Consider the following 25,754-nt stretch of genomic DNA (forward strand, 5'->3'; position numbering starts at 1 on the left):
CTCTGAACATAAGGCAGCAAATGGAGTCAGTAATGTCTCCCTGCATCCCAGATGTCTAGCAAACTAAACTCCATTTTGGGGCTTTTCAGCTCTCACCTTTTGCCCGTACAGAGACCAAGGTGCTGAGTTCTCCTGAGATGGAGCTGCTGGCTGTGGGCCTTGAGGGCTCAGCAGCTGCCTGCTGTCTGGGAGGGACTGGCCACAGAAACTGCTTAGTCTCTCTCTTTCTCTTTGGGTCATTTCAAGGTCCTGCTCTTAATCTTCAAAGCTTTTAATTTTCTGAGATTAGGCTATCTCAGGACCTGCCCCTCTGCTGTGCTAAGGTTGCTGTGCTCATCAGGGTCACTGAAGCTTGCTGAACTCTGAATTAAGGATTTAGTAGGTGGATATTCATGGTATTTTTAAAATTTTAGATCCTAAACTGTGTAAATGCCTATTAGGAGTGACCAGAGTGTACTGCAGTCTCTCAGCTTTCAACATCTTTTTGTCAAATATTCCTGTTTGCCCTGGCAAAGCTATGAGGGTTGTGTGTTTTTAAACTTACTGATGAAAGGAGACTTAGAAATAAATAAACAAACCATGCAGGAAACACAACCTTAGAGATTTTTATTGGTGCAAGAGGCTGCAGGTATCTGTATTCTCTTGGAAGGATTAGATGAGCATAGTGAAAAATGAGAAGGATTTTTCTTCAAGAGGAAAGAAGAAGATGGTGGTGGTTAGGCTGGAGGTCTATGATGTGTATCTGTAAATAAAAAGTATAAGAAGTACATGCACTCATACACAGTTTCAAATTAATCCTTTTCTGATAATATAATAAAGAAAGGCTTTTGGTAGTTGCTGTCCACCCCAGGAGAATCTAAACTTCTGTTTTAGAGGAAACCCAAGAAAGAGAAAGAAAACCCAGCAAATGTGCCCTCTTAGTCCATAGGGCTAACTGAGCAAAATGCGGAAAAGGGCAGTTTTCCTGTGTCTACAACTCTAACTGCTGCCATACGCACCGTTGGGAATAGTTGTGGGATTCAGGAGAATTGGATCATTTTTATATGGGGTGCTTTTTTCACAGTCGGGATGAACAGCTGGTCAAGCAATGAGTCTGGCCCTGCAGGAAGTGTCACAGCTGGGAAACAGGTCAGTAAAAGCATGTAGGAAAACTGCCTTTCTTTTCAAGTCTGGGATGTATCCATGGTTTGTTGGCTTGTTGGTTTTGTTTTGGGGTCGGTTGGTTGTTTTTTTTGTTGTTTTCTTGTTCCCAACACAAATTACTTTGTGGGTTCTGAGTTGTGTGAGGAGGTAATGGGGAGGTAGTTTAGGTGAGCCGGTTGTTTTGTTGAGCTGCCCGTGACAGATAATGCTATTTTCCTTTGTTTACTTGTGATTTTATAGAGCGAGAAAGAAGTTTATGTATTTGTTACCATATTATTGCTTAAGTTCTTTTCATGGGCGTAACTTAACAGGCCCTAATGGTACCCCTGTCAGACTCCAAAATGAAATAACAGGTCCCATACACTTTCCCTGCCAGAGAATGCCAGCCAAGGCATCTCTGTGTATTCATGCTTCCAGAGCATGTAATCAAGAATAATTAAGCAAACATACATGTATTTCATGGAGCTCAAGAAATGAGACACGTGACTTTAAAATACATGCGCTGGAAGTAGGATGGAGGCGATTAACACTTCAGTCTTCCACCACACAAGTACTGACCAGTTAAGAGATAAGGATTTCCTGACAAGGTGTCTTGTGAATAAAATCAAATTAAACTTTCCTACCAGTAGTAAAATGCTACTACTTTTGTAGTCAAGGAACGAATACTGCTGTATAAATATAAAATATATTTAGAAAATAAGCTTCTGAATAAATAATAGCAAACTTGAATAAATTTTACTGCAGACCAGGGCTTTAAAGATGGCTTTATGGTGTGGAAGTAAATCTGTTCTGCATATATTTAGATCAGAGACTGCAAACTGCTGTGCTCACAGCAAAAGACAAAATGCAAGATTTGTGTGGGCTTATGGAAGTAACATATGGTCACCTGCTTTGGTGGGCTAACAGGAGGGAGCCGGAGGGTGGCTTTAAGCACACAAACCACAGTGACCACAAGTGTCTGTGGTCTGTATTTGACACCTGGGGACATCAAATGGGGCTGCAATCAATGCACCTTACAGTTTTATTCAAGTCTAGGTGGAGAACCTTCAGGCAAGTAGCCTACAGGAAAAGCTGAGATAGTGTGTAGCCTTTCACTGATGTGCTGACATGCCCTTCAAAGGGAAGCAGAGTTGGTTTTGCTCGTCTCCCAGTAGCCCCAGTCTTCCAAGCTGGGCCATGCTCCTTTTCTTCCAACTGGAAAGGAGCCAACATCCATAGTGGCACTTCTCAAGCTTAGGCAAGGAGGCAGGTCATTGCTTCATGAGCTTTTCCTCTTCTGTGTGGTTTTGGGGGAGCAGGAGCCTTGGACTGGTAGACCTGACCAGGGCAGGTCATAGGCAGCCCTTGGAGCTGATGCTTGTGAAACATGAAGTGACCCAGTAATCTTACCTAATGCATCTGGGAACAGTGTGAAAAGCTTATCCAGCTCTCGGGGTCTGGGACAGCACCTCAAAGCCCAAGCACTGAAATACTCTGCAGTCTGGTTTTGTCCTGGTGGTTTTATTTGTGGGTGGTTTTTGTTTGGTGAGGGTATTTTTCTTTTGGGTTATTTTTTTGAGCACTTGACTCAACTTTTTGTAGCTTGTGGTTGTCAATACAGAAACAGCTGTGTTGTCTTCTCTCCCACTTTGCCCCAGAGCTGACTCACAACTCTTTGTTGTCGAGGGGAAAAATCTACATCTGTACAAAGGTATCTGCGGAAACATTTGAAGACTTGCATGCTTTTTTTGCCCTTTTTTTAATTTTAGTGATTAGTGCTGGCAAATAAATGCGGTAAGAGTGCTGTTCCTCAAAAATTATTTCCATTGCAAAGTGTATTGCATTGGAAAATTTATTGCAAACACTGTTGTGTTTAGCTCTCTCTCAGCTCAGTATGTACCAAATACAGCACCAAATCAAAAAGTCTGTGCATAATTAGCACCATTTTTCTTAGGATAACCTTTTTTTAAGAGAGTCGAATTTGGAATCTAGGTTTCCATGTGAAAATAGCTGGAGTCTAATATTTTAGAGTGGAAACTTAAATGAAACAGCTGATGCCAGATGTTTTATTGAAAAACATTTAATTTTTTTAACATTGAAGTTCCTTAATAGTTGTGTTTGCACTCTGCCCTCCTCGTTGATGATGATATTATAAGCTAAGTGAGCAGCTGTTGATGCTTGAAAATGTTTCTCTTCAATTTGCGAGGAGGGAATCCCTTCCTCTCTCTGTAAACAGATCGTCTGCAGGGCTTCAGGTAGGACTGCCTGAAAGCACTGTAACGCTCCAATTTCAACTCCTGTTGTGAAAAAAAAGTATCAGTTTGAGGATCCAAAACCTCCAACACCACCATCACTCTGCTGGTGCGGCTTGCAAATGAATGTAGAATTGCAGTGTAATTGCCCAGAGCGTGCAGGCAGCTGAGTGAGTTGGTGCTAGGTAATTAGTAAAAGCTGTGAACTTGCCACATTTCCTTATCCACAGCAAATTTGCATGCTCCTTCTCTGTGGTAAACACAAAGTAGATTTGTATAGGCAAGCTCACACTCTGTTTATTCAGTGTGAATTCATCTGTCTTTGGGCTTGGTGTGTGGGGATGTGTGTGTCTGTTTTACCACTGACTAAAGTAAGGTAATAACCTGCTTCTGATAAAAATGGGTGTCTCTAATTTAGCCTCCAGTTGGGAACTAACAGCTTAAACCACTGCAAATCTGTGAGTTGCACAGGATCTTTGGTAATGTTGCTGTGAAAACAGTGACTTCTGCCAGGGTTAAGACCACAGCAGTACAGCAAAATAGTAATTTATTTCACATTTACTGCTCACTAATTGTGCTCACTGGCAAAAGCGTTGATGGCTCAGCAATCAATGCAAAACCTGTTTATAAAGTGGAGTTCATATGTAGAAATAAGTGGCCTGAGGGCAAAGTGTTCTATTTAAGAACTTGTATGTCAAGTCAAGAAGAAGCTCTTGCCAAATACGATGCTGATTGAAAACTTTCAAAAAGCAGAGAGACCCAAAGGAGGATGAATTTATTTTTATGTACTTATACTTACATACACACATGCATGCCCTACTGCAAAGTAAGACAATTTTAAAATAGTTCTTGCTGAGTCTGATTAAACTGGTCGTGTCCTGAGAAATAATGTAATTAGCCAATTAGGCCAGTAGGACACTGCTTTAAAAATGTGTTCTGTGTCACTTTGGAAAATCTGTTCTTCAGGTTGTTACCTTTTTAGTATCATCAATTATTTTGGTAAATCATAAAATATAGAAATTTTTTTTTCCCCCTCAAGGTATTAGAGAGTGATTTTGAGTACAAGGGTGAAGTTCATGAAAAATTATTAACACCATTTTTTCCAAACTATCTAAGTCAGATTTTTGATAATTTTAATAATGAAAAAAAACCACTTTTTTTTTTTTTTTTTTCATTCTGTAAGTCAGAGTTAAGGAGTCAGGGTCTTTGTGTGATTGTGCAGGTGCTCTTTGCTTTTGTTCTGTGCCTGTGGAATTCTTCTAATGAGCTCAGTCTGGCACTCTGTTTTCCTGGAACCAAAACTGTGAGTCCCACAGTGTGGTTGGGAGAGCCAGAGGAACCCTTTAGCTGGGGAGGTAGAAGCATCGAGTAACCCAACTGGGGAGATCAATTTATTTTACTTTCTTTCTTGCCCCCTTGCCCTGCAGGTTTTCAGTTGATCTTTCTGCTGGTTTTTGTTTGTTTTAAAAAATATTTCAAGGCATCTCTTTTTCAAAGTTTTTAAATGAGGAACTTTTAAATGCACTCACTTCGAAGTGCAGGTGATGGCAAAACCGCAAGATCAGAAGTTACCTGGCGCCTGGGAGGAATGTGTACCCAGAGTCTGAGAGCTACTGAGAGCAGTGGGAAACATTTAACCTAGGAGTTGGAAAGCATTGGTCAAGTGATGTCATCTCTGCAGAAGAATGTGATGCAAAGTTGACCAGAAGTGAGGAAACAAGCCTTCTGGTTCTGTTTCAAGCAATATTACTGTTAAAATAGCACTTCTCACGCAAATCTCTTCACCATTTGTCAACTCATAAAGTTTGTGGGTTTTTGATGCAAAAACATAAGGTTGAGATTTAACTGACCATGCCGTTAGTGTTTCACAGAATGACAGGGTAAACTTCCTGCTGAAGACAATTTTATATGGGTTGAGCTTTTGAAGTGAGAAGGGATGCAGCTTTGATCATGATTAAGGACAGCTCTTGTAAAATGGTCACTAACTGTGAGGGCAGCAGTCAGCTCTCAAATATTTTAGGGGCTGTTAGAAGCTTATTCTTTTAATGTGTGGAAATTGAACCATTGACAGCTGAGAAATAACCAGCATGATGATTCAGAAAGGAAGGGAAGGGAGTGGGGAAGGGATTATAATTTTCTAGCTTCTCGTGTTTGCTTGCACAGAAACTGCTTAAAAGGACAAATGGAACAAATGTTCCCCCATTTTAACTTGCTGCATTTCACAGTGTGTGAAAGTGATTCATTGTCTCTTGGCAAAAATCATTGCCTTGTGGTGAGGTACACAGAAGACTCTACCCAGACCTTTACTGACATATACTCAGAATACATTAGTAATAATTAGGTGCTACTAATGTGGCTCATGAGGCATGCTTTGTGAATCCCTTGAATGTTTTACTCAGACCTTCTGAGCTTCTGATTTTCTTCCTCCTACTTCTTCCATCCCATTTCATTTCCATTTAAAAAGGAGAAGAGAAAAAGATGAAAACTCTGAGAAGAGTAGGTAGATGGAAAAACCCAGCACCTTTTAGTGATGGTCTGTATGTAGACTTTATTTGCAGGCTTACATGGGCAAGGGTGTCAGCCACAGTGCTTTTCCTTGCCTTGGCATTCGCATGTAACTTATTGCGTGATATACAGGCTATTAGTAGGGAATGAGGCAGTTAATTGTTAAATTATTTTTGGCAAACACAGGAATAATATTGGAATAATCTGCAGGGAAAAAAACATGTACAAGCATCAGCATACTTTGTTCCTTTGCATACTGTTGCTTATGTTATTAATCTGCAAGATTTTGCCTGCCTAGTATTTGTTTAGGGAATATGCCATTGGGATGATTTCTACCTGGATTAGTATACCTTTACTTTTTTTTTTTTTTCACGAAGAGTGAACAGGCATCTGAATAGTCTCCATTTGCTTTTTTTATCCAACCTTGTAAAATGGTTGTTAATTCAGTAAATGTGTTATGGTTCAGGAATGCTCTGAATAAAACTGCTATGTGAAGTGATTAGATGACTTGCAAGTATACATTCTGACTTCACACTAAGATTTTAGATGGAAAAACCGAGGTAAGAAAATCCACTGACTTCATTTAAGAATGTGTGTGTTTGCCTCCAACTGCCTGTCATGCACCAGAAAGGGTTACTAGTTCTGTCATCCATTTGAATTGTATTGGAGGCGAATCTTAGATTTTTAAAATATTTTCTAAAATGTATTTTATTTCCTGAACTCCTTTGTTTCTGTTATTCAATAAGATTACCATGAACTTGCACATAGCAGTTGGATTGTTGGATGGTGATCTCTGAAGAACTTCAAAAAGGTTACTTGTTTGGATAAGATTTTTGGATGACTTTTGGGGAGATACTTAATGCCTTTCTCCATGCACATGTGTACTCTCACTCTCAAAGAAACCTTGGCTTTTATACATCATTTTTTAAAAGTGTCAGATACATATTTTTTTTGCACTTCTGGAGTCTGCAGTTGAATGGAGAAATACATCCTATTGAAACTGCAGTCACACTGTATCTTAACAGATTTGAAATCAAAGCCTAGGATTTATGCTGTCTGATTAATAGCAGGTTAAGAAACACTCTGCTTATTATGTGTGTGCTGCCTTGCAGATCTTTTTCAGGGAAAACCTGATAGGCTCAAGTCCTTGAACTCTGGCAAAAATTACATCCGTTATGCATTCAACAAGGAATAGTTTGTTTTCCGCTGCTGATGTAGAGTACCTTATCCTATGAAGTGACTGATGGTGAGGCAAAACCCTATCACAGAAGCATTTTTCACTCCTTGAAAGGTGTGTGCAAGTGAAGATGGAAATGTATAAGGGCTGAAATGAAAATGTGAAAGCCAGTTGCAAAAACAATGCACTTTAGCACGTCTGTTTCCATACATTTGCCTCTGGTGGCATCCTTTTGTCCAGGCTGACTCTCATGGGAGTCAGTGGCTTCTTCTCGAGCTTAAGGCTTGTTGTTGGATGCTGTTCTCATTAAGCTACTCCTCTTGAAAAACATGGATGTGATTATTGGAGAAGGTTGATGGTCCACCAAGAAACGTGAGTGCTATGAGAGGCTGTAATGAAATGTGAAGCATGTGTTGGGCATGTGTGCTTTGAAAGGTTTCCATGAAGAGCAGCATCTGCGTTAGCCAGGTTTTCATAATGGTTAGGTTATTGCATTAGGCAGAAGTAGATGGAGAATTGTAGAATAAGTTGTCAAGCTGGCTATGAGTGCTGGGCAAGTCTGAAAACATTTTCAGTGTTACTAAGTTGAGCTTGATTTTCATCCAGCCTGTGTTCTCTTTGGGATATCCAGGCAACAGTACGTGGTGTTAGTGTAGCTTGATTCAGTAACTCATTGTCTTTGCCATCCTAGTGGTTGTGAAGGATGATGCAAATACCATTTGGTTATTTCAAGACATGACTGGGCAGGGTAAACTGATGCCTGGCAAATCTGATACCAGCTGCTGTTGCTTTACTGTGAGCAATTTACTTGTATTGAACCTTGTAACAGTGGGAAAGAATTAATATGGAATGGGGTTTGAAGGTGGGGGGTGTCAGACCTTCTTGTGTGATAACAATTGAAACTAATAGAAATGCAAGGTACCTATAGTGTTTGCCAGTTATCTGATTTCACCTTTTCTCTAATATGGTGAAACTGGAGAGGGTAAGCCTTTCACTAACATGTAGGATTTTATGTAGTGTTTCACAAGTTACGTACAGGCTACAGGCATGGGCTCGTTGCTCTTTACAGTGCTTCTCTGAAGCAGGATGAGGAAGAGTGGATGTAAGGAAAGAGAATGTAAGCTGTGCTATTAGCCTCGTCGTAGCAGAGCAATGGGAATAAGGAGGTCCATGCTCTGGATCTCTAGACTTAGAATCCCTTTGCTGCTGTTGTCAGTTTAAAATGAAAGTTTTAGAATTTGTTTTCCATCATGTCCATGCTGCCTTGCCAGAGGCTCAGCTAGGATCCAAAATCTCTTAGTTTAAAAAACCATAACAAAATCCCCCCCAAGAAGATGTCTCACTCTTCAAGTCCAGTGTGGTTGGCTTAGTGGTATAATCCAAATTACAGATCATAGCAATGGGGGATTTCACTTATTTGCCATGTAGCCACATAAATGCGTGTAGCACTTCATGGAAGATTCAGATCCAAGTTTGATGTTATGGGGTTAAGTTTTCTTATATTTTTGTGGTTTATTTACATTGATTGAAAGGCTCCAAGTTGTTCATGAGATAAAATTGTTGCCTGTAACACCACCAGACTGCTTGTAACGACCTTGTTCTATTTCAGGTATCTGTGCTACAGGATTTTGATTTTTTTATTCTTACTATGAAGCAATACTAAGTTTTCTTGGCAGCCAACTATGTTGCTAGAGAGTGGTAAAATACTTGCAGTTGATCTGCCTTTGTGCTATAGACCTGTGGCTTTTTACATGCTTGTAGAAAATACCATGTAGAAAGTGAAACAGGAGGAACCCAAAAGTTTGTAGCATGACCTGTTCTTGTAGAATTTGTGTACTATCTAATCATCTTATTCAAATACTAAATAATCATTAAGAAAGCTTGAAAAGTAATGTACTACTTTAGTTGTAAATTATAAAAAGTGTTTTCAAAAGACTGAGTTTGTTTCAAAAGAAACTGAATTTATTGAATTGTAATATCTAGGTCTTTAGCAAAATATTAGGTCTGAATAGTTGCCTGTCCTGAAAGAAAACTTTGTCAGAAAATAAAATTTGAAATAGAAAATGGATGCCAATCCATGCATTCTCTTATACGAAGATGAATTTTGACAGAGGATTGGCTGTGGTCTTTCTTGCTAAAGCTGACAATGAATTGTAACTGGGTATTTATGTAAAAATCAAATAACCATTTAAGACAGCCAGTTTAGGTACTGTTTTCAAAACGTTAACCAAGTGAAGTTTTGAAAATAAATAATTGAGTGCAACTATTTGTAATATAGTACATAAACAATGACAAAATAAATTTTATATACTCCAGATGATGTTCACCGAGTCAAAAGTATTCAGCAGTGAATTGCATAATTTGGGGGATTTTACATGTTACTAGTCTTGTCATAATTAGCTTCTGTGCAGGAAATCTAGCATGTCTAAAAATCCTTTAAATGACTCTGTTTGAGTCCTTTTGATTTTTGATGCACTGGAAAAGTTGGCAATGTGACCAATGGGAGAAAATAATCAGTATGTATTTTTGTGTGTGAGAGAATTTTCTGTGTTATGAGGGATCTTGTTGGGATGGTATTGTAGAGCAGAATTTGTAGAAGAGAGCTTGCTCTAAATTTTACTCCTTTGTAGGGAGATGAGGCAGTGAGGGAAGTAACACCACTGTTGAAGCTTCATATACTAGAAAATAATAGGTTATTTATATTGAAGAGCATAATGCATTAGGTTTTTTTGGAAAAGAGGGAGAAACTGTATTAAATTGTTAAGTAGTCTGAATCTCAGCATGCCTTGCAGTGATGCTGATTTCTTAGGTGCTTGTCTTCCTTCACTCTCTTTCTGATGGCTGAGCACAATTTGCTGTCCCTTTCTTCCGGCATGTTGCCACAGACCTGTATTTTCAGCAGAGAGCTGGGAACACAGCATACATTTTACTTGACAGATTGCTGAAGCACTAAAGAATACCATGATAATAGTGCCTGTTATATGTTACTTTAAGATATTTCTTTTAGTTGATTATTTTTTCAAGATTGGAGGAATAATATGACCGATAATGTAGATTTCCTTTTCTTTGCTAACTTGAGCAAAAGTGATCTGGGTTATCCCTTTACAGTTACTGTTCTGAGATAAACTCTACTACATTTTTCCATTTTCTGATTTTGTTGTCTTGGAGGATTTGTATATGCCAGGAGCACCCAAAATTCAGAGATCTGGTTGATTAGGACCCTGAGATTTATGTTCAGGTAAGGCAATTAGAAGGCTGGAAATAGGTTGAGAAGCTGAATGGTAGACCTCTGATGTTAGGGGGGCTCATTTTTGGATCCTGGAGGGTTTAAAATGATCCTTCAAGCAGCTGTTGGAATTAGATTAAAATGTGAACTACACAGTGTAGTGGCTAGTTTTTTTGGGAACGTGTGAAAACAAAACTTGTAGCTTTCTGAGTAGCACTTGTAAGTGATGTGCACTGGAGCAGACCCTTTGCTTTTCATGGCAAGCTGTAGTCCCAATTCTGTTCCTTCTGCAAGACCTGGTTGCTGTTAACCAGAAGTTACACAATGGCTCACTTGCATATTTAAAATGGAAATTCTTGGTAAATTATGTAATATTAGTAGGACAGCCCTATAGCCTGTACATGGAAACTAGGTTCAGGATGCCTTATGCTATCTGGCAGTTTGTCTTAAAACTTTGTTACCACAAAACTGCTTCACAGAAACAGAAAGAAGGGGTCTTCCAGAGGTGGGATGAGTTCTAACACTTCCATTGGTGTAAATAATAGATCAAATTCTCTCCCTTGTCCAGCTGAGGAGGTGGGCACCTGGCATCCAGCCAGGGTCAACCCACCACCAGTGAGTTTGACCAACCCAGTGGTAGATTGCAATGGGAATGATGGGTAGTTTGAAGTAAGGATGGCAATGGTTTCTATAGTTGAATTTCAGCATAATAGCCACATCTTAGGATGGCTGAGTTTGGAGTAAGAACTTTCACTCTGTACCCCACGTCAGTATCTGCAAAGTTAAGTATTTGATGTAGTGTCTGGCTTTTCCAAATCCATCTGTGCATGGATTTACACATTGCAGAACACTGGACTTTTTCCTTCCTGTTCTCTCTACAAGGAAAAGTAGATCCCTTTGTAATCCCTAAAAAGCTGATGAGGCATCAGCTTTTTACTTATTCTATATGTTTTTATGCTTTTCTGAGTACATTCCAGGACTGATTCTATCCTTAATGCTCTCTCTGTGATACCAGGAATTGAAAGTTTGCCTGCTGCTCAACAGTAATCTGTAGAACTGAAAGAGATGAGCTTTATATTATCGGCTTAGCTAGTTTTCCAAGTGAAGTGTTGGAGAAGAAAAACCAAAACACTGGCTACTATTTTTTCTTACTTCTTACCTGTTCAAGGGGAGGGGAAAGAATGCAAACATTGTTTCTTCTGACTGAAAGATCTCAAACTCCTATCCTTCACACTTGTGCAGTGTAAGAGTTACTACTGTTACTAAATGAAAAAAGGTCTGTAAATTAACATCTCTGTTAGAAAATAATTTTCAGTTAGAAACCTGTCAGTTATATAAAATTTCACAGCACATACTAGGAAATACAACTTTCCACTGAGGGGAATTAAGTGCTCGCTGCCCTGAAGTAGCTGGCTACCAATGCCACTGTCTTAGTGGAAGGGTAAGTAAGTGGTATAGAATCATCAAGGTTGTAAAGACCTTCAAGATCGTCAAGTCCAACCATCAGCCCTGCACCCCTGTGACCACTAAACCATTGCCCAAAGCACCAGGTCTCCTTGCTTTGTGAACACCTCCAGGGATGGTGCCTGAAGCTTGGTCCCCAAGCAAACCAACTGGGGGAAAAAGCTGAAAAAATAAGCCAAATGAAATAGTCATCTTGACCTGAGAAATGGAAGCTTAGCAGCTTACTGGATTCTTGGCTGGGCACCTTTTTGAGGTGCCTGTAATTCAAAGCACTCAGGGTTTCTTACCTTTTGTTCTAGTTTTTGCTTTCTGATATTCATGGAATATCTTCTCCCATAGTATTCTGGTGTTTTTATACTTCTCCTTTTTTAGTGGAATAAGCAGACAGATCACAAACCACCATATGGTACCAAGTGCTCCCACAGAAAATGTCTTACATGGAGGTACTATGTAATGATGTTCAATATTTTTGTTGTTTGTTTTTTTTCTGTGTTTCTTTATTTCTCAGTCTTAGAGCAAGATCTGAAAATGGACATCCTTTTTTTTTCCCCTACTTCCTGTTCTTTGGCAGTTGTCAGAGGTCTTTGCAGACAGCTTGGCCCAGCTCAGACTGCAGTAGGATTTTATTCTTTCCTAGTCAGCGTGGCTGTGGAGCCTGAGGATTTTGCAGTTGTTTTGATGCTCATTTATATGCACTGACTCCTCTATACCATTATTACATTGTTTTTCCTGATGTCCCAATGCTGTAGCAGATGTCTAGCTGATGCTTATCTACAAGTTTTAAGCCCCCCTTTTCTTCTTCCCTCTTCATCTTCCCTCTCAGAAGAGTATAGTCATGCAATGGTCAGAGAAGAAAAATCTGATGGAGAGCACGGAGTGGAAGGCATATAGCCATGGATGATGCAGGTTGGCAGGGCTTGCATAACCAGGGGTCAATCTACTGGTGTTCCTTGCTTAGTGAAGGTCTGAGTAGAAATGCCTCAACACTCCCCATATGCTGAAGTGCTGGCTGGTCACAAGTGAGTTGGCTATTTGCTCCCATGACCTGTGGGCAACCTGCAGAGCCACAGACCACCTGTGAGGCCATGGCAGGCAGACCGACTGTACTTTCCTTTTAGTAGCAGATACATTCTGCTTGCTTCTACTTGAAATCCTTCCCTGTAGGTAATTTTTTTGTTTGTTTGTTTGTTTTGTTTTTGTTTGTTTTTTGTGGTGGAAGGAGCAATTTGCTTTTGGAGACTTTTTTAGCTAGAAGCCTTTGTTGCTACATTTTGTGTCCTTACTTTTGAAGACATGATCTTCTGGTCAAGTATTTGATGCAGAGAGGAAGATAACATTCTCAGCTACTTAAAATATTTTATTGCAGATTGTCTTCTGAAAAATTAATGAGAAACAGCTGTTTATTTCTGCCCTCACACTTGCTGTTCTTAAATTTATACACCCCTTAAGTCACTTGTGTAGATCTCCTGTGATGAATGTACTTTGCTAAAATAACAGCAACATGTAAGGGCTCGACAAGATCTGGGTCCTAAAAGAGGGAGGAGATGGACAGCTACCAAGGTCCCTGGTTTGCAGATGGGGGATGCCGGGTGTAGGGAAACTAAGCTCACATCCTCAAAGTAGTTGATGTTTGAATTTTGATGTGGCCCATTGACAGCTCTGTGGCCGGGCCTTACTTGCTGACAACTGTACAGGAAAACTGTGGCAAGAGGGAAACTGAAAATGGGTCCTTCTTTGTCCCACATGGAAACTCTTAATTCTGGAGCTATTCCTCTTTTGTTTCCATAGGGCCTGTGGTCTCAAGTACTAATGGAGGGTGAGAGGTTTAAAAAGCTTTTGTTTTATTGTCTTTCAAGTAATTACAGTGTACCTTAGTAAGAATATAACAACTTTCATGTAAGTGAGATGATACATCAATGAATGATGCTAGTATTGGTATTTTAAATTTGGTACCCTGACAAAGATTCCTCACTACCTTTGCACATTAAATATTCCTGAAGAGGCTTGGCACCCCTGTGGGAAGGGGCAGCTGCTAAAAATCTGCAGCATATAAGCCCAGGCAAAGACTGTGTCCAGCTGAAATGGCAGGAGGAGTTTAGGTGGGCTGAGAGACAGTCCTAAACCTGGAACTGCTCTAGGAAACTTTGAAATCCAGACTGCACGCATTTCTTGTGGAAAGACTAGAATTTTGCTGTTTGGTGCTTCAAAAATATTAAGAGAAGGTTCACACTCTCCCTGCTCTATCCTAATGATGTTCAAGCACACCCACAAAAGAGCAATTTCATTGAAAGTTGGATTTTTTAAAATTATTTTTTATTATTTAGTTTATAAAGAGAGACTGCCGTTCTGAAACTGAAACTAAGTCCTCTATTAGCAGATACGTAGTTGCATGTTAATAATTTTTTTTCAGTTTTTTCATGTGCTTTTTTTTTTTCCTATGTCATTCTGGGAATAATATTTTTCTGAGAATATCTGTCACCCCTTCAGTAACCTTCCTTCCCCTGCAAATATTTTTGGGAAATGGTATAAAACATGCTTTCTTGTTGAAAGTCATGACAAAAAATTTGGCTTCTCAAAACTACTGTGTGCAGGAATATAACAAGGGTGGGAACGAACCTCTGTTGTGTGGAAAGCAATGGATTTTTTCTGATTAAGTTACAGGCAGTGGGCAAATTCTGCTGGGTGTCTGTGTGAAAGGATTGGCCCCCAAAATCTCAGCAGAATCATAATGTATATAGCTGAGGAGGGTTGCACTGGTTTTGAATTTGCTTCTGATTTGTTTATGGAAGTGGGTCTAGACTTTGCATGACATCTAAAGCTGCATCTGAAATGTGCTCTAAAAACAGTTTTGCTTCTTGCATATTTTCTTATGATAAAATTGTTGAATCACAGAACGATAGAATGCCAGCTCTCAGCTGCAGAATTGAAGAAATAAAAAAATATTTTGAGGTAGAAAAGCTGATGTTGAGTTATATAGCAGTTCTCCTCTCTCCCTCTCCACTTCCTCCCTTCAAAAAAGATTTTATTTTTTTTCCTTAAGATACTCAGTTACAATTCATCACTGAATTGTTGAGGTTGGAAGAGAGGTCTGGTGGTTGAACCACCCGGCTCAAGCATGGTCATCTAGGGACACTTATCCAGGATCTGCATCTTTAGTATCAGAGAAAAGAGAGAGAATATGCTGTTGTAGAAATTGAGGAGATGTTTTGCTTTCTTTTACTTTTCTACTCTCTGTTAAGTGAGCAGGTTTGGGTGCAGAGGCAAAGTTCTAGCTATATCCTCATGATGGTTAGCGGGTGGAGCACCTAAAAATCAAGAACAGTGGTCTTGTCCAGTTTGAAAAGATATGTCTAATACTAATTTGTCTGAAAAACTAATGAGAAATGTAGTAGCTACTCAAGATAAAGTAATTTTATTTAAGACCAGGATGAAACTGAGACAGTGCCAGTGAGGAGCAGAACTCTGTTTCCCCATTCGTTGAAAAACAGATCTTTCTTTGAGCTTTCAAGACCCAGTAGGTTACATGAGCAGATTTGTGACAGCGTAAGCAACCTCTTGTTTGACCTTGTATTTTATATTCATACTTAACTATGCCTAGCTTTAAAATGGTTCTGTGAAAATTAAAATGTGCAGTCATCACTTGGTACTTCTCTAATACAGATTTCTAGAGAGTCATTGTGCTGTGTTGACCTTGGCCACTTGCCAGTTAGTTGCCTACCCAGCTGCTCCCTCTCTCTCTGTCCTCAAGAGAAAGGAGGGAAAATAAGATGAAAAAAACCTCATTGATTGAGATAAAGATGGGGAGGTCACTTACCAGTTACTGTCCTTAAATTATTTAAAGTTAGATTGTGAGAAGTAAAGCTAAAACCCACACTAACTTCCCCCCACACTTTTTTCTTAGGCTCAACTTCACTCCTTCATTCCAAACTCCTTTATCTCCTCCCTACACCTTTATATACTTTTCTTCTCTTTTTGTTTTAGGAGGGGCAAGAAGCACAGTATAATTCTGAGGACCCAGCTGTCAGTGAGAGTCCATGCCTGCATTGGTAAGTGAAAATCCACATGCCTGAAAAAGAGAATGAATAAACAAAATCAACCTGAGAGGCAAATCTAAGGAGTATGAATCGGGCTTGCTGTGTTCCGAGTTATGGATAATGGCTAAGAAATTGATTTCTTTGTTGTTTGTAGTACACTAAAATTATAGTAGTCACATTACCTTTGAAATATGTTAAACAACACAGGGAAGTCAGCATTTGACAGTGATGTAACTGTCATGTTGTGTGGTTGTAACAAGTGTGATGGTTCAGGGTGCCTTGGAGAATCTTATCTGTCTTGTCACAATGTTTGTTTGTGCCTGAAGAAAACTGTGTTCTGAACTGGGAAAGGAATCTGAAGACTTGTTGGCTGACAGCTAACTACTGCATTTTAATAGCGTGTTATGTTTGTTACTTCACATACTGCACATCTTGGCCACATATTTGTCATTATCCTAATGTCAGTCTCTTAAATCCTGGTTATGACAACACTGCTATGAGGAAAAGTCTAATGAAAGCCATAATGTGTGTGTCGTAAGAGCTTTAAGGTTGCATAAACGGGGGCTGATGTGCTGTGATGGTGTTAGTATGTTCTTCACAGTTCTGCAGAGCAGCACGTTCACTGAGTGCTAGTGGTGAAGCAAATGCTCATGTTCTGGTGTTATTATGATGTTATGGATGGCTCATTTAAAAAAATGAAAAATAATCTGTGCTGCAGTTGCCTCTTTTGTTTTCAACTTCTCCATAGTGGATTCAACACCCTAATATGTTTAGCTCATAGTTGGTCTTGCTTCAAGAGATCATAGCTCAAACAGTGGAATATAGATATAGATACAGTAGAGATACTTGCCTTAAAAAGTGGAGGAGAAAGTCTAAGTATTCTGTTATTCTCACAGTGCTCCTGCTGTCACAGGATTCAGACTTTAAATACAACCAAACTTCTTTGCCCTGCTTCTTTCCTCTGCCCCCAGGATGTGTTATGAAACGGCCTTTCTGGGAATTGAAACTGAGCAAAAGCAACCTACAGAATTCCTTAAATACCTCCCATTGAGACTGATCTCTGGGCTGCCTCATGCAGGAACAGATTCTTCTCCACTGCCATTGAGTTGAAGTACAGTAGAGCAAGCCTATGCATCAAGTATTAGAGGAGAAAGAGAGATGCTGCAAAGTCTATGCTGATTTTATAAATGTGAACAAAATTAAGAACAGCTTGGAGAAGCATGTTCTTCTTAGGTCTGGGAATATCTTTGGCAAAACAGACCAGTGCAGCAAGACAAGATTTCATGTTTGCTGGATTTAGGTTTTATAAAAAAAAGTTAATGTAAAAAATTTTGTCCGGAGTGGAGCCATCGAGGAATTGGAGCACAGCAGGTTTTGTGCTTCCACGTGTCATTGCTTTGATGTTATCTGTTTGCATTCAAGCTTGCTGTGGGCAATTAGGCATATTACTGTGTGTGTATTTTAACTGTTTCTGTATGAAAGTGCATTCCTTAGTCAGGTGCTGTTACTCTCTGGCAATAGGGATGCGTTCAGTGGTGAGTACAGAGGAAGCGAGGCTGCAAAACTTGAGTCCAGATCTCCAACTCCTAGAGGTGTGTTTGGATATGGGCTTTTGGCTTGGTTTGTTAGAGGCAGAAAAGCCAAATGCAAGATCTGGTTCTAATTTCCAACCCCCTCTGCTGAAGTTCAAATTTTTAGGATAAGTTTTTGTTTCAGTCTGTAGCTTGATGTAGTGTAGTTTCTTTTTTATTATTATTTTTTTATTATAATTATTTCTACATATCAAATGTATCTCACTTTCAGGATTTGATAGTTTAAGAGTCAGGGACTCTCTGTGGTTCTTAGTACTGGCCTCATCTAGTGACCTGTGCCTGGCAGTTAAACTTGTCATGGAATAGGAGGGTTGTTTCACTGGCACAGTGGGTGCTTTTCTTCTTCTTGTGCAAACTTCACTGCCTGGTAATGTCTTTTACAAAATATAAGCATTAGGTTTTGAGGTCAAAAGATGTGTTGCATGTTTGGAGCAGAAGCTAGAGCAATTTGAGATGGTGTTACATGGAATAAAACTGCCTTACTTTGGTGACTTTGTCTTCACAATATCCTTGGAAAGCATTGTGGTTATCAGTTTTATCGACTCATAGATATGTAGGCCTGCTTTATAAGAAGATGTGGCTTGTTCTGTAGTGCCCTTATTGCACAGCTGGCTGTCATCCTTCCATTCAAAGTTTTACCTTGCTCTGAAGAACTGAAAGGTGTAAAGAAACAGTTTTCCTTTCATAAAATCTCCCATTTGGAAGTGGGATGATTTTTTTTTTCTTCTTCCTAACGTGTGCTTTTAAATTGTGGGAAATGCACAAGTGTTTATGTTCAGATGTCCAGATAAAGTTTTCTATCGTTAGGGACTTAAAAACTCTGGGGAATTCATTGTGCTTTAACATCAGAGGATGGATTGACTACAGGCCAATATTTTATGAGACTAGGAAGTTTTAGCAAGACCCGTGTTGGGTGGGGTGGTTTTTTTTGTTTTTAAGCAGTGCAGTGAAGGAATAAAGCTTAAGAACTTGAGCACAGAAGTTGTTAGTGAGTGGTATTTTCTACCCTAGTCACTCTTAAGCATCTCACTCAGTTTAATGCATTAATACTCCCTGCATCCCTCCAAATTTGAGTTCTTGTCATATGTTCAAATTAAGGACTCAGCATAGAGGAGCAAATTTTCTTTTAGATACTACTCACTTTCCCACTCTGGTTTGATGCTGATTAAATTGTCAGGACTAATTAAAAATTAGTTACAAAAATAAAGTTTAAGTGGTTTTAATACTAACTGCAATATTTACAGTATTCTTCTGTAACAAAAGACTACTATGACACCAGTTTTGTTCCTAGAACATAACTAACTGAAGAATATGTACTTTTGTACTTCTTGATGTTAAAAGATCTTAGTGGAGGAAGATCAATTCTTAAACCCCATAGTGTAATTTTTTTCCCTACAGTCTGTCAAATTTGACCTTTTTATTCCAATTAGATTTATTGTGAGTTAAAACCCTGTGGGGAAAGTCTTTCTAGTATATTTGGCAGCCATATGACTGACTTTGTGTTTAGTTGTGTATTAATGTGATTTTTATTTGTATGTATTTAACAATTACAGGGTTCACCTGAAGCCTTGATAAAATCCAATATAAATGAGGACAGAGGGGAGTGATAAAAACCTTTTGCCCCTGAAATGAAATGTAATATTTTATACAGAGCAATTCTTTCACAGTGAAGTTTTAAGTATCTTTAAAAGCTTCTCTCTTATTGGAGGGTGACTTGGTTTGTTTGTGGTATCCTTGCTAGGGTAGTTCTGTTTGCGACTGCTGCTTCACTTGTCTGTTCATTGCTTTCTAGGTAGTTTTCTCACAATACCTGAGGGAAAAGGCACTGTTTATTTTTACATATCTGGATAGAGTATCTAGTCTGACAGGGTCCCTTGTTTTTTATTTTAAAACTGCATGTGATGGGGAATTGGGAGTGTTGCTCTTAATACTGAAGAGGCGGTTTGGACAGGGACTCATGACAATGACTTGGAATAATTCTGCCAAAAGAAGTTTGACATAAGCCTCAGGTGTTAATACAGTGTAATACAAGAAGAATGCAAATAATGAAGGTTAAGATAATTTTGGGTACATATATTGGCCTAGGATTGCTCAGAGTACTGTCGCTTGGAAAGTCAGTAAATGTTGCAAGGTGTATTTAAAACTGTACTTCTCCTTTGTGTCTATTTTTTTTAAAAAAAACAAACCACACTACATCTCAGTTGGGTATTTGAAAAGTTTTTGCATTATAAAAATGTGGGTTTGTATCGTTGTAGCTCCTTGTTGTATTTATGCAAAGTCTTGCTTTTATCTGTCTATAGGTTAAAAATAATAATTTTAATAGATATTTGTGTGTTTCAAGTTTCATATCTTGAGCCAGCTAGGTCCCTAAACAGTTTACAAGGATATTATTGGAAGTGTCTTGGTAAATGTATAAACTAGCTTCCTTATTAGTCATTATAACCATTTTATAATCCTCTTCTCCTGGCTTTTGCACATAGGCAGTTGCAGATTTATTGGTGCTTTAAGTGATCTACAGCATGACCATCCTTCCTTGAGTGCTCAGCAGTGGTTTATTCCCACGTATGTGATACAATAGCTGCTGGTTTTAGGCCTTCTGCTTTAATCATCAGTATTAGCACCAATGATCCAGCCTTCCCACTCAGCTCTTTCAATTGTCTTTTTTATATCCTCTCACTCTTGATATCTTTTTTGAAGTGTAGCTGTAGATACAGGTCCTTGAGGTCCTCTAGTGATGTGATACCTGAGGGAGGCTGTAAGCTCGGAGGCTGGGAGAAACCATCTGTTTTTATTTGTCCTTTAATGGCTGAAGTATGCAGCTAGTCCTTTTTCCCATGTATGGTTTTCCCTTCTGTTATCCATTATGTGGACTTGTTGCATGTAGTACAGCAGGTATTTTTAGGTCATGCATTTACTGAACTTTCTGGTAGGATCTGTCCCTCCAAGCGGTAGACATTGTTCCCAAAGTCACATCTCAAGTCTAAAGCTGTATCTGGTACTTTGTAGAGAACATAAGATACACTAGCAGAAGTAGGGAGAAAACATGGTTTGTCGTTTTATAAGTATAGTCTCAATGTGTAGAAAACCTGTGCAATTCTGGTTCAGAAAACATGTGAAACTATATTGTGTTTAATTCTCTGAGGGCAGACTTAAGCTCGTAACTCATGTTATTTGGTGCCTTACTTGAGGTGCTTTTCCCTACATAATTGGATTGGCTCTGTCTGGCATATGTGTGTGTGCAGTGTACTGAGCACCCAATTTTCAAGCAATGGACACTGTGAATCTCCTCTAATTCATACATCAAAACTTTTTAATTTCTTTTTCTTTTTAAATTAAAATTTTAATTTAAAACAAATAGGTTTGGTTTTTGGTCTTGTTTGGGTTTTGTGGGGGTTTTTTGTGGGTTTTTTTGTGTGTTGGGTTTTTTTTTTTTGTAAGAGTTTCTGAATGCATTAAGAGTCTAATTAAAAGGCCTTCTTAAAGGAAGCTTAATTGTGGCACTAAAATCTTTGAGCTCTTTATTTGGGCAAGTAGTGATTGATACATTCAAATGAAAGTCTTGAGAAAGAAGTACTTTGGGTTGTTTGAAGGGCCTTTTACAGTTTTCTGTTCAGTGTTAGGCATTCGTAATAGAAAACATTTTCAGTGTGGGAGAGGAAACATGTGGAGAGCATTAGCAGTTCAGCAAAACGTGCAACCGATTCGGATTTAATTTAAAGGGAACAAAAGAGGTGCCTTGAGAATTTCTCGGAAGCGCTGTGGGTTTGCCTTCTTTGCCCTGATGGTAACGAGAGAGAGAGAGAGAGAGAGGTGAGGTGAAGTTGCTTTGTCGAGTATCTTCTTAGCATAATTGGGACAGACATGACAGTGATTAATGGATTTAATGGTGCTGAACCGGGATCCTGCATGCGTTATGGATTTGTAATCATGCCATGCTTCCTATGGCTCTTGCTGTAACTTGGGAAAAGTCCTGGCTTAAATGAAGGTAATAAACAACATGCTTATTAGATGTAAACTGACATCACAGAAATTGAAAAAATGTGAAAAGGAATGCCAGAGCTTGGGGGGATTTTTTTTTAAGGATTAGGCTTTTTTTTTTTTTAATAGAATAATTTGAGTTCTAGGGAAGACAGTGTAAACAGGACTGGGGCCTGCTTCCAGATGTGATTGGAGATATCTGGTTCAGCTCTCTTTCAATTTTAGTGAAACATGAAATAGCTGCAAAGGTTATGATAAAAATACCCCTTTCAGCTTTTTAGGATTATTTCCTGAGAATGTGGAACACAGATGCTCTAAGTAAAATCCCCTGGTTCCCAGATCAGATTGCTTTGTGAAAATCTATCTGTATAAATAACTTGTGGTTTTGCTCTAAAAATGTACACCACTTTAAGCTGAAATGTTAGACTTTTGTTGTACCCCTTGTGCATGCTTTTAGCCTCCTTTGTGAGATGAACTGTGGTACTTTCCCATAACCTGTGATTTACCTTCCACAATCTCACGGAGAAGCCTCTGGGCCAGTCCTGTAGGATTTCAGAAGGTGTTTGAGATAAAGCAGGGAAATTTTCAAGAATTGTCTCTGCTTATTACATTTAAATTATAATCTTACTATAGGATTTGCAGCAAGAAGAACCAGGAAGCTGTAGACCAGATAAAGCCTTCCTTAGCAGTTCGTTGTTGCTCTAAAGCGGTGGATTCCTGCTTTTAAAGGGGCTTGTTCCAGGTTTGAAAGGACTGCTGTGGAGCGTACTAGTGGGATGCTTTTCTCATTTTGAGAAGCTTTGTGTTAAATTGTGAAAGCTTATCTGACTCGACTCACATCAGTAAGTACTGTAGAAATAGAATGAAATGTCTTTGAATTGGGTTATCCTCTGAGTTTTTTTCTTTTTTCCTGATGACTTCGATTTCCATAATGATTGTTTTCTTGCAATGTGTAAAATTTGCCAGGGACAACTCTACTTTTGGCTCTTAAAACATAGTGAGATTTAAAACAAATCTTTTCTCTGAACAAACAACAATCTTGAATTGTCTTCAGTGACACCTTAAAAGACATAACCTTGTAAAGCCAGGAAGGAAAATAAGTAGTATGATACTTTGCTTCCCATCCCCAGCACAAGCCCATTTAGACTTGTTTTGGATATGTTTTTTAAAGTTAATTATAAACAATCATAGCACTGATATATGGATTTTTTTTTCATTGTGGCTTTCAAATAATGTGTACTGTTCTTTCCTTGCCTTCAGCTATCCTGTTCCTCTTTCATTTATATCCTTTTCATCTTTTTCATGTGCAGCTGCTTATATTTCTGAAGAAACTAAGATGACTTAATTTGTAAATTTGATCTCTCTCTCTCTTTCATTCTTGAAAGAAATATTCCAGACTGAGGAACTTCATTTAAGTAGGTGATGTGGTTCCCTGACATAACATGTGTTGTCTTCTGTAAGACTTTCAAGTGAGGTATCCACCAAATCCATCCAGTGTCAAGAAAATGTGTACTATAATGCAAAATACTGCTGTGGTGCCTTCAGAAACATTTAGATAAAATGCTCATCTTGGGCTCAAAACATGCCCTTTTCTGTTTGGGATTTTTTTATGTACAGAATCTGTATTTTAAAAACAGTAACATGTCCTTTAATTCTCTTTTTTTCCTGCTTAGTCTCAGTAAGGCACATACAAATTTAGACTCTAAAGAGATAAAGTTACAACCCCCCAATTTGAAACCCCAGCAGAAGTTACTGTGGCTGAGCAGCATGCTGTTTTAAATGGTAGGATGTCATAAACCACGTCAATTCATATTTAGCAGTTTGATACGAGTCTGGTATGCATGAAGTGTATCAGGTTTCCTTTAACCTTTCAGACATTAAATATTTAGCTCTGATCTTGCTGCTAAAATGTGGAGTGTATTGATGAAAAAAAAAAATCATAAATTAAAACCTGTTTCTGCTGGTTTATTTCTCCCTGTGACTGTTGACAAGGATTACGCTTCATCTTTAAGGGTCAGTTTTAACTTCAGAATGTCTAAAACTGGCATATCAGGTTAACTTGTTCATGTGCTGAGGAGGAAAACATAAATGTTGGATGTATTCCTTACTTCTTTCATAATCCTAAATTTAGGTTCACTGGGCCATTTAAGAGCCTATTCAGCATCAGATGCCACGGGACAGGTTTGCTTACAGCTTGACTTCGTGTGAAGCATGGACAGCTGAGAGGATGGAAAGCTTCTCTGCAGGTTGGACATAGGAGGAGGCCTGGGTCTGATCCCACCCATGCCTGAGAGCTGGGGTTTTCCTTAGCCCTTTTAGCAATAGAGGTTATTCTGCAGGGTGTGGGGGCCAGACGAGTTCCAGGCGGGGGAGGATGGTGACGATACCAGCAAGACACCAGCCAGCTGTCGTTGCTTTTCTGCCTCTTGCTGCTTAGAGCACTATGCATGAGTGGTTCCCTGGAACTGCATCAGAAACACATTGGGAGACTTTTCTACTTTTTTCTTCTGCTGTTATTCTCAAATGCTTGGTGTTACACTGATAAAAACTTGCTGTGGAAAGTGTGGTTGCGTTTGCATGAAAAGTCCCTGTGTCCTACGTAACAGCATCCTGGAAAAACTTTGGTTAAAACTGTCATAAGAGAGTTCTGCCTGGTGTTTTTTACTTCAATGTTTATAATTTCCCGGTACATTAGAATCACAGAATCATTAAGGCTGGAAAAGACCTTCAAGATCATTGAGTCCAGCTATAATCCAACTACCACAACCACTAAACTATATCCTGAAGTGCCACATCTAAATGCTTCTGGAATACCTTCCAGGGATGCAACTCCACTACCTCCTTGGCCAGCCCATTCCAATGCCTCACCATTCTTTCAGCAAAGAAATTTTTGCTAATATTCAACCTAAACCTCCTGTGGCGTAACTTAAACCCATTTCCTCTCGTCCCATCACTAGTTACTGGGAAAACACATGAGTTGGGTGGGAGTGTCAATATGCTTGAGGGTAGGGAGGCTCTGCAGAAGGATCTGCACACAGATATTTTTTCATATTGCTTGAGTTGCTCTTAACTGTGGTATATGTAGGCAAATAGCTGTTCCTGGGTGAAGCTTTACTGCTGTATTGCTGCCACGAGTTCTCTTCTTGTCAGCCTCCCAGTCATGCCAGGCATGGTGGCTGTGTTAGCTTCTAGGCTCTCTCTGTCATCAGTGGGCAGAGGGCACTTCAGAGCATCTCAGTTATGTTCCTGCCCTGAATTGCTCTTGTTCCATTGACCATAAAGGGAACAGATTAGGGAAAGGAACTGTCTGGCTGAGAGGTACATGTATTATCTGTTGTCCCTTTCTGGTTTTTGTCTTTAGAGTCCTGACAGTCATTCTTGGATGATAGCAGCTTTTAGTAAAATCTGGTTCTTTGCCAAGCTGTAATAATAATTGCACTGATTTCTTTTCCCCTTGTTTCTATCTGATTTCTTTTTCTCTTGTTTCTGTCAGAATCTAGTTTGTAATTTTTATATGTAAATTCACTTATTGGAATAACTTCTGTGAAGTCCTGCTGAAATTAAGTTTGGTAAGATAGGTAGGATTCAGGGATTCCAGCTATGAGTTACATCCATTGGCTCTAAGCCCCATCGTGTGGATAGAAGCAAATGAAGCCAGTGTCTGGTCTGTGGTTGTGACTAAGCACTTTGCTAGGATTGAGGCAGAAATTCCAGATGTTGGAGCACAAAACTCTGGGCAAATCCTCACCTTCCATAAGACTTCTTGGGGTGAGAAGTGGTCCATTCTTCCTTTATGCCATGCCGGTCTCACACTTTAATGAGATGGTGCTTTTGGATAATTTGTACGAGCCTGTTTCCTGGGGATCAAATCTGCAGTTGCATCCCTTCCCGGGAGAAGGGAAAAGTTAGTTTTACTCCAGTTCCCAGCAGGGTGTTTCTGACAAGACCTCCTTCTGAGCAAGCAAGCTGCTTCTTGTGTTGGAGAGCCTTCAGTGTTACCTGCTGAGCTGCAAACACTGAAGAGGATTTCTTTTCTCTTTGTGTGTCTGATAATTGCTGCTGTTAGTATTTTGTATGGCCCAGTCTTCTGAGCCTGTTGCCACCCACTGGCAGTTCCCAGAGGTGACCGCTGCCTGTTGAGGGATGGGCTGGTGGCAGGCGGTCAGGCAGCCCAGGCGCTGTGCATGCAGCCTCTCCCCTGTCCCTCCCTTTGGGGGTCAGGTCAGCTGTACTTTGGCATTAAACTCCCAGCTGGAAAGATCTCTTATGTGTTTCCTATGAATAACAAGGAAAAGGAGGAGAGAGACATTTCCATGGACTATGTCCGTACATGCCCTCTCCTTGCCAAGAAAGCAAGGGATCTATTTTCAGGGTGGCTGCGTGTCCTGGGCAGATGTGATACCT

The 25,754-nt window shown here is 39.4% G+C and overlaps 1 protein-coding gene across 10 annotated transcripts in view; it reads left to right on the top strand.

Moving 5' to 3' along the window:
• Nucleotides 1-25,754, top strand: part of FHOD3 (formin homology 2 domain containing 3) — a 383,220-nt gene that overhangs the window by 38,201 nt on the left and 319,265 nt on the right. For all 10 annotated transcript variants that reach the window (XM_051610566.1, XM_051610567.1, XM_051610573.1 and 7 more), the window contains exon 3: nt 15,728-15,792. In XM_051610566.1, coding sequence (XP_051466526.1) covers nt 15,728-15,792 — 65 coding nt within the window. The remainder of the gene's footprint in view (nt 1-15,727; nt 15,793-25,754) is intronic.

Source organism: Apus apus, chromosome 2 (assembly GCF_020740795.1).
Source record: "Apus apus isolate bApuApu2 chromosome 2, bApuApu2.pri.cur, whole genome shotgun sequence".
In the NCBI taxonomy this organism is placed as follows: Eukaryota; Metazoa; Chordata; class Aves; order Apodiformes; family Apodidae; genus Apus; species Apus apus.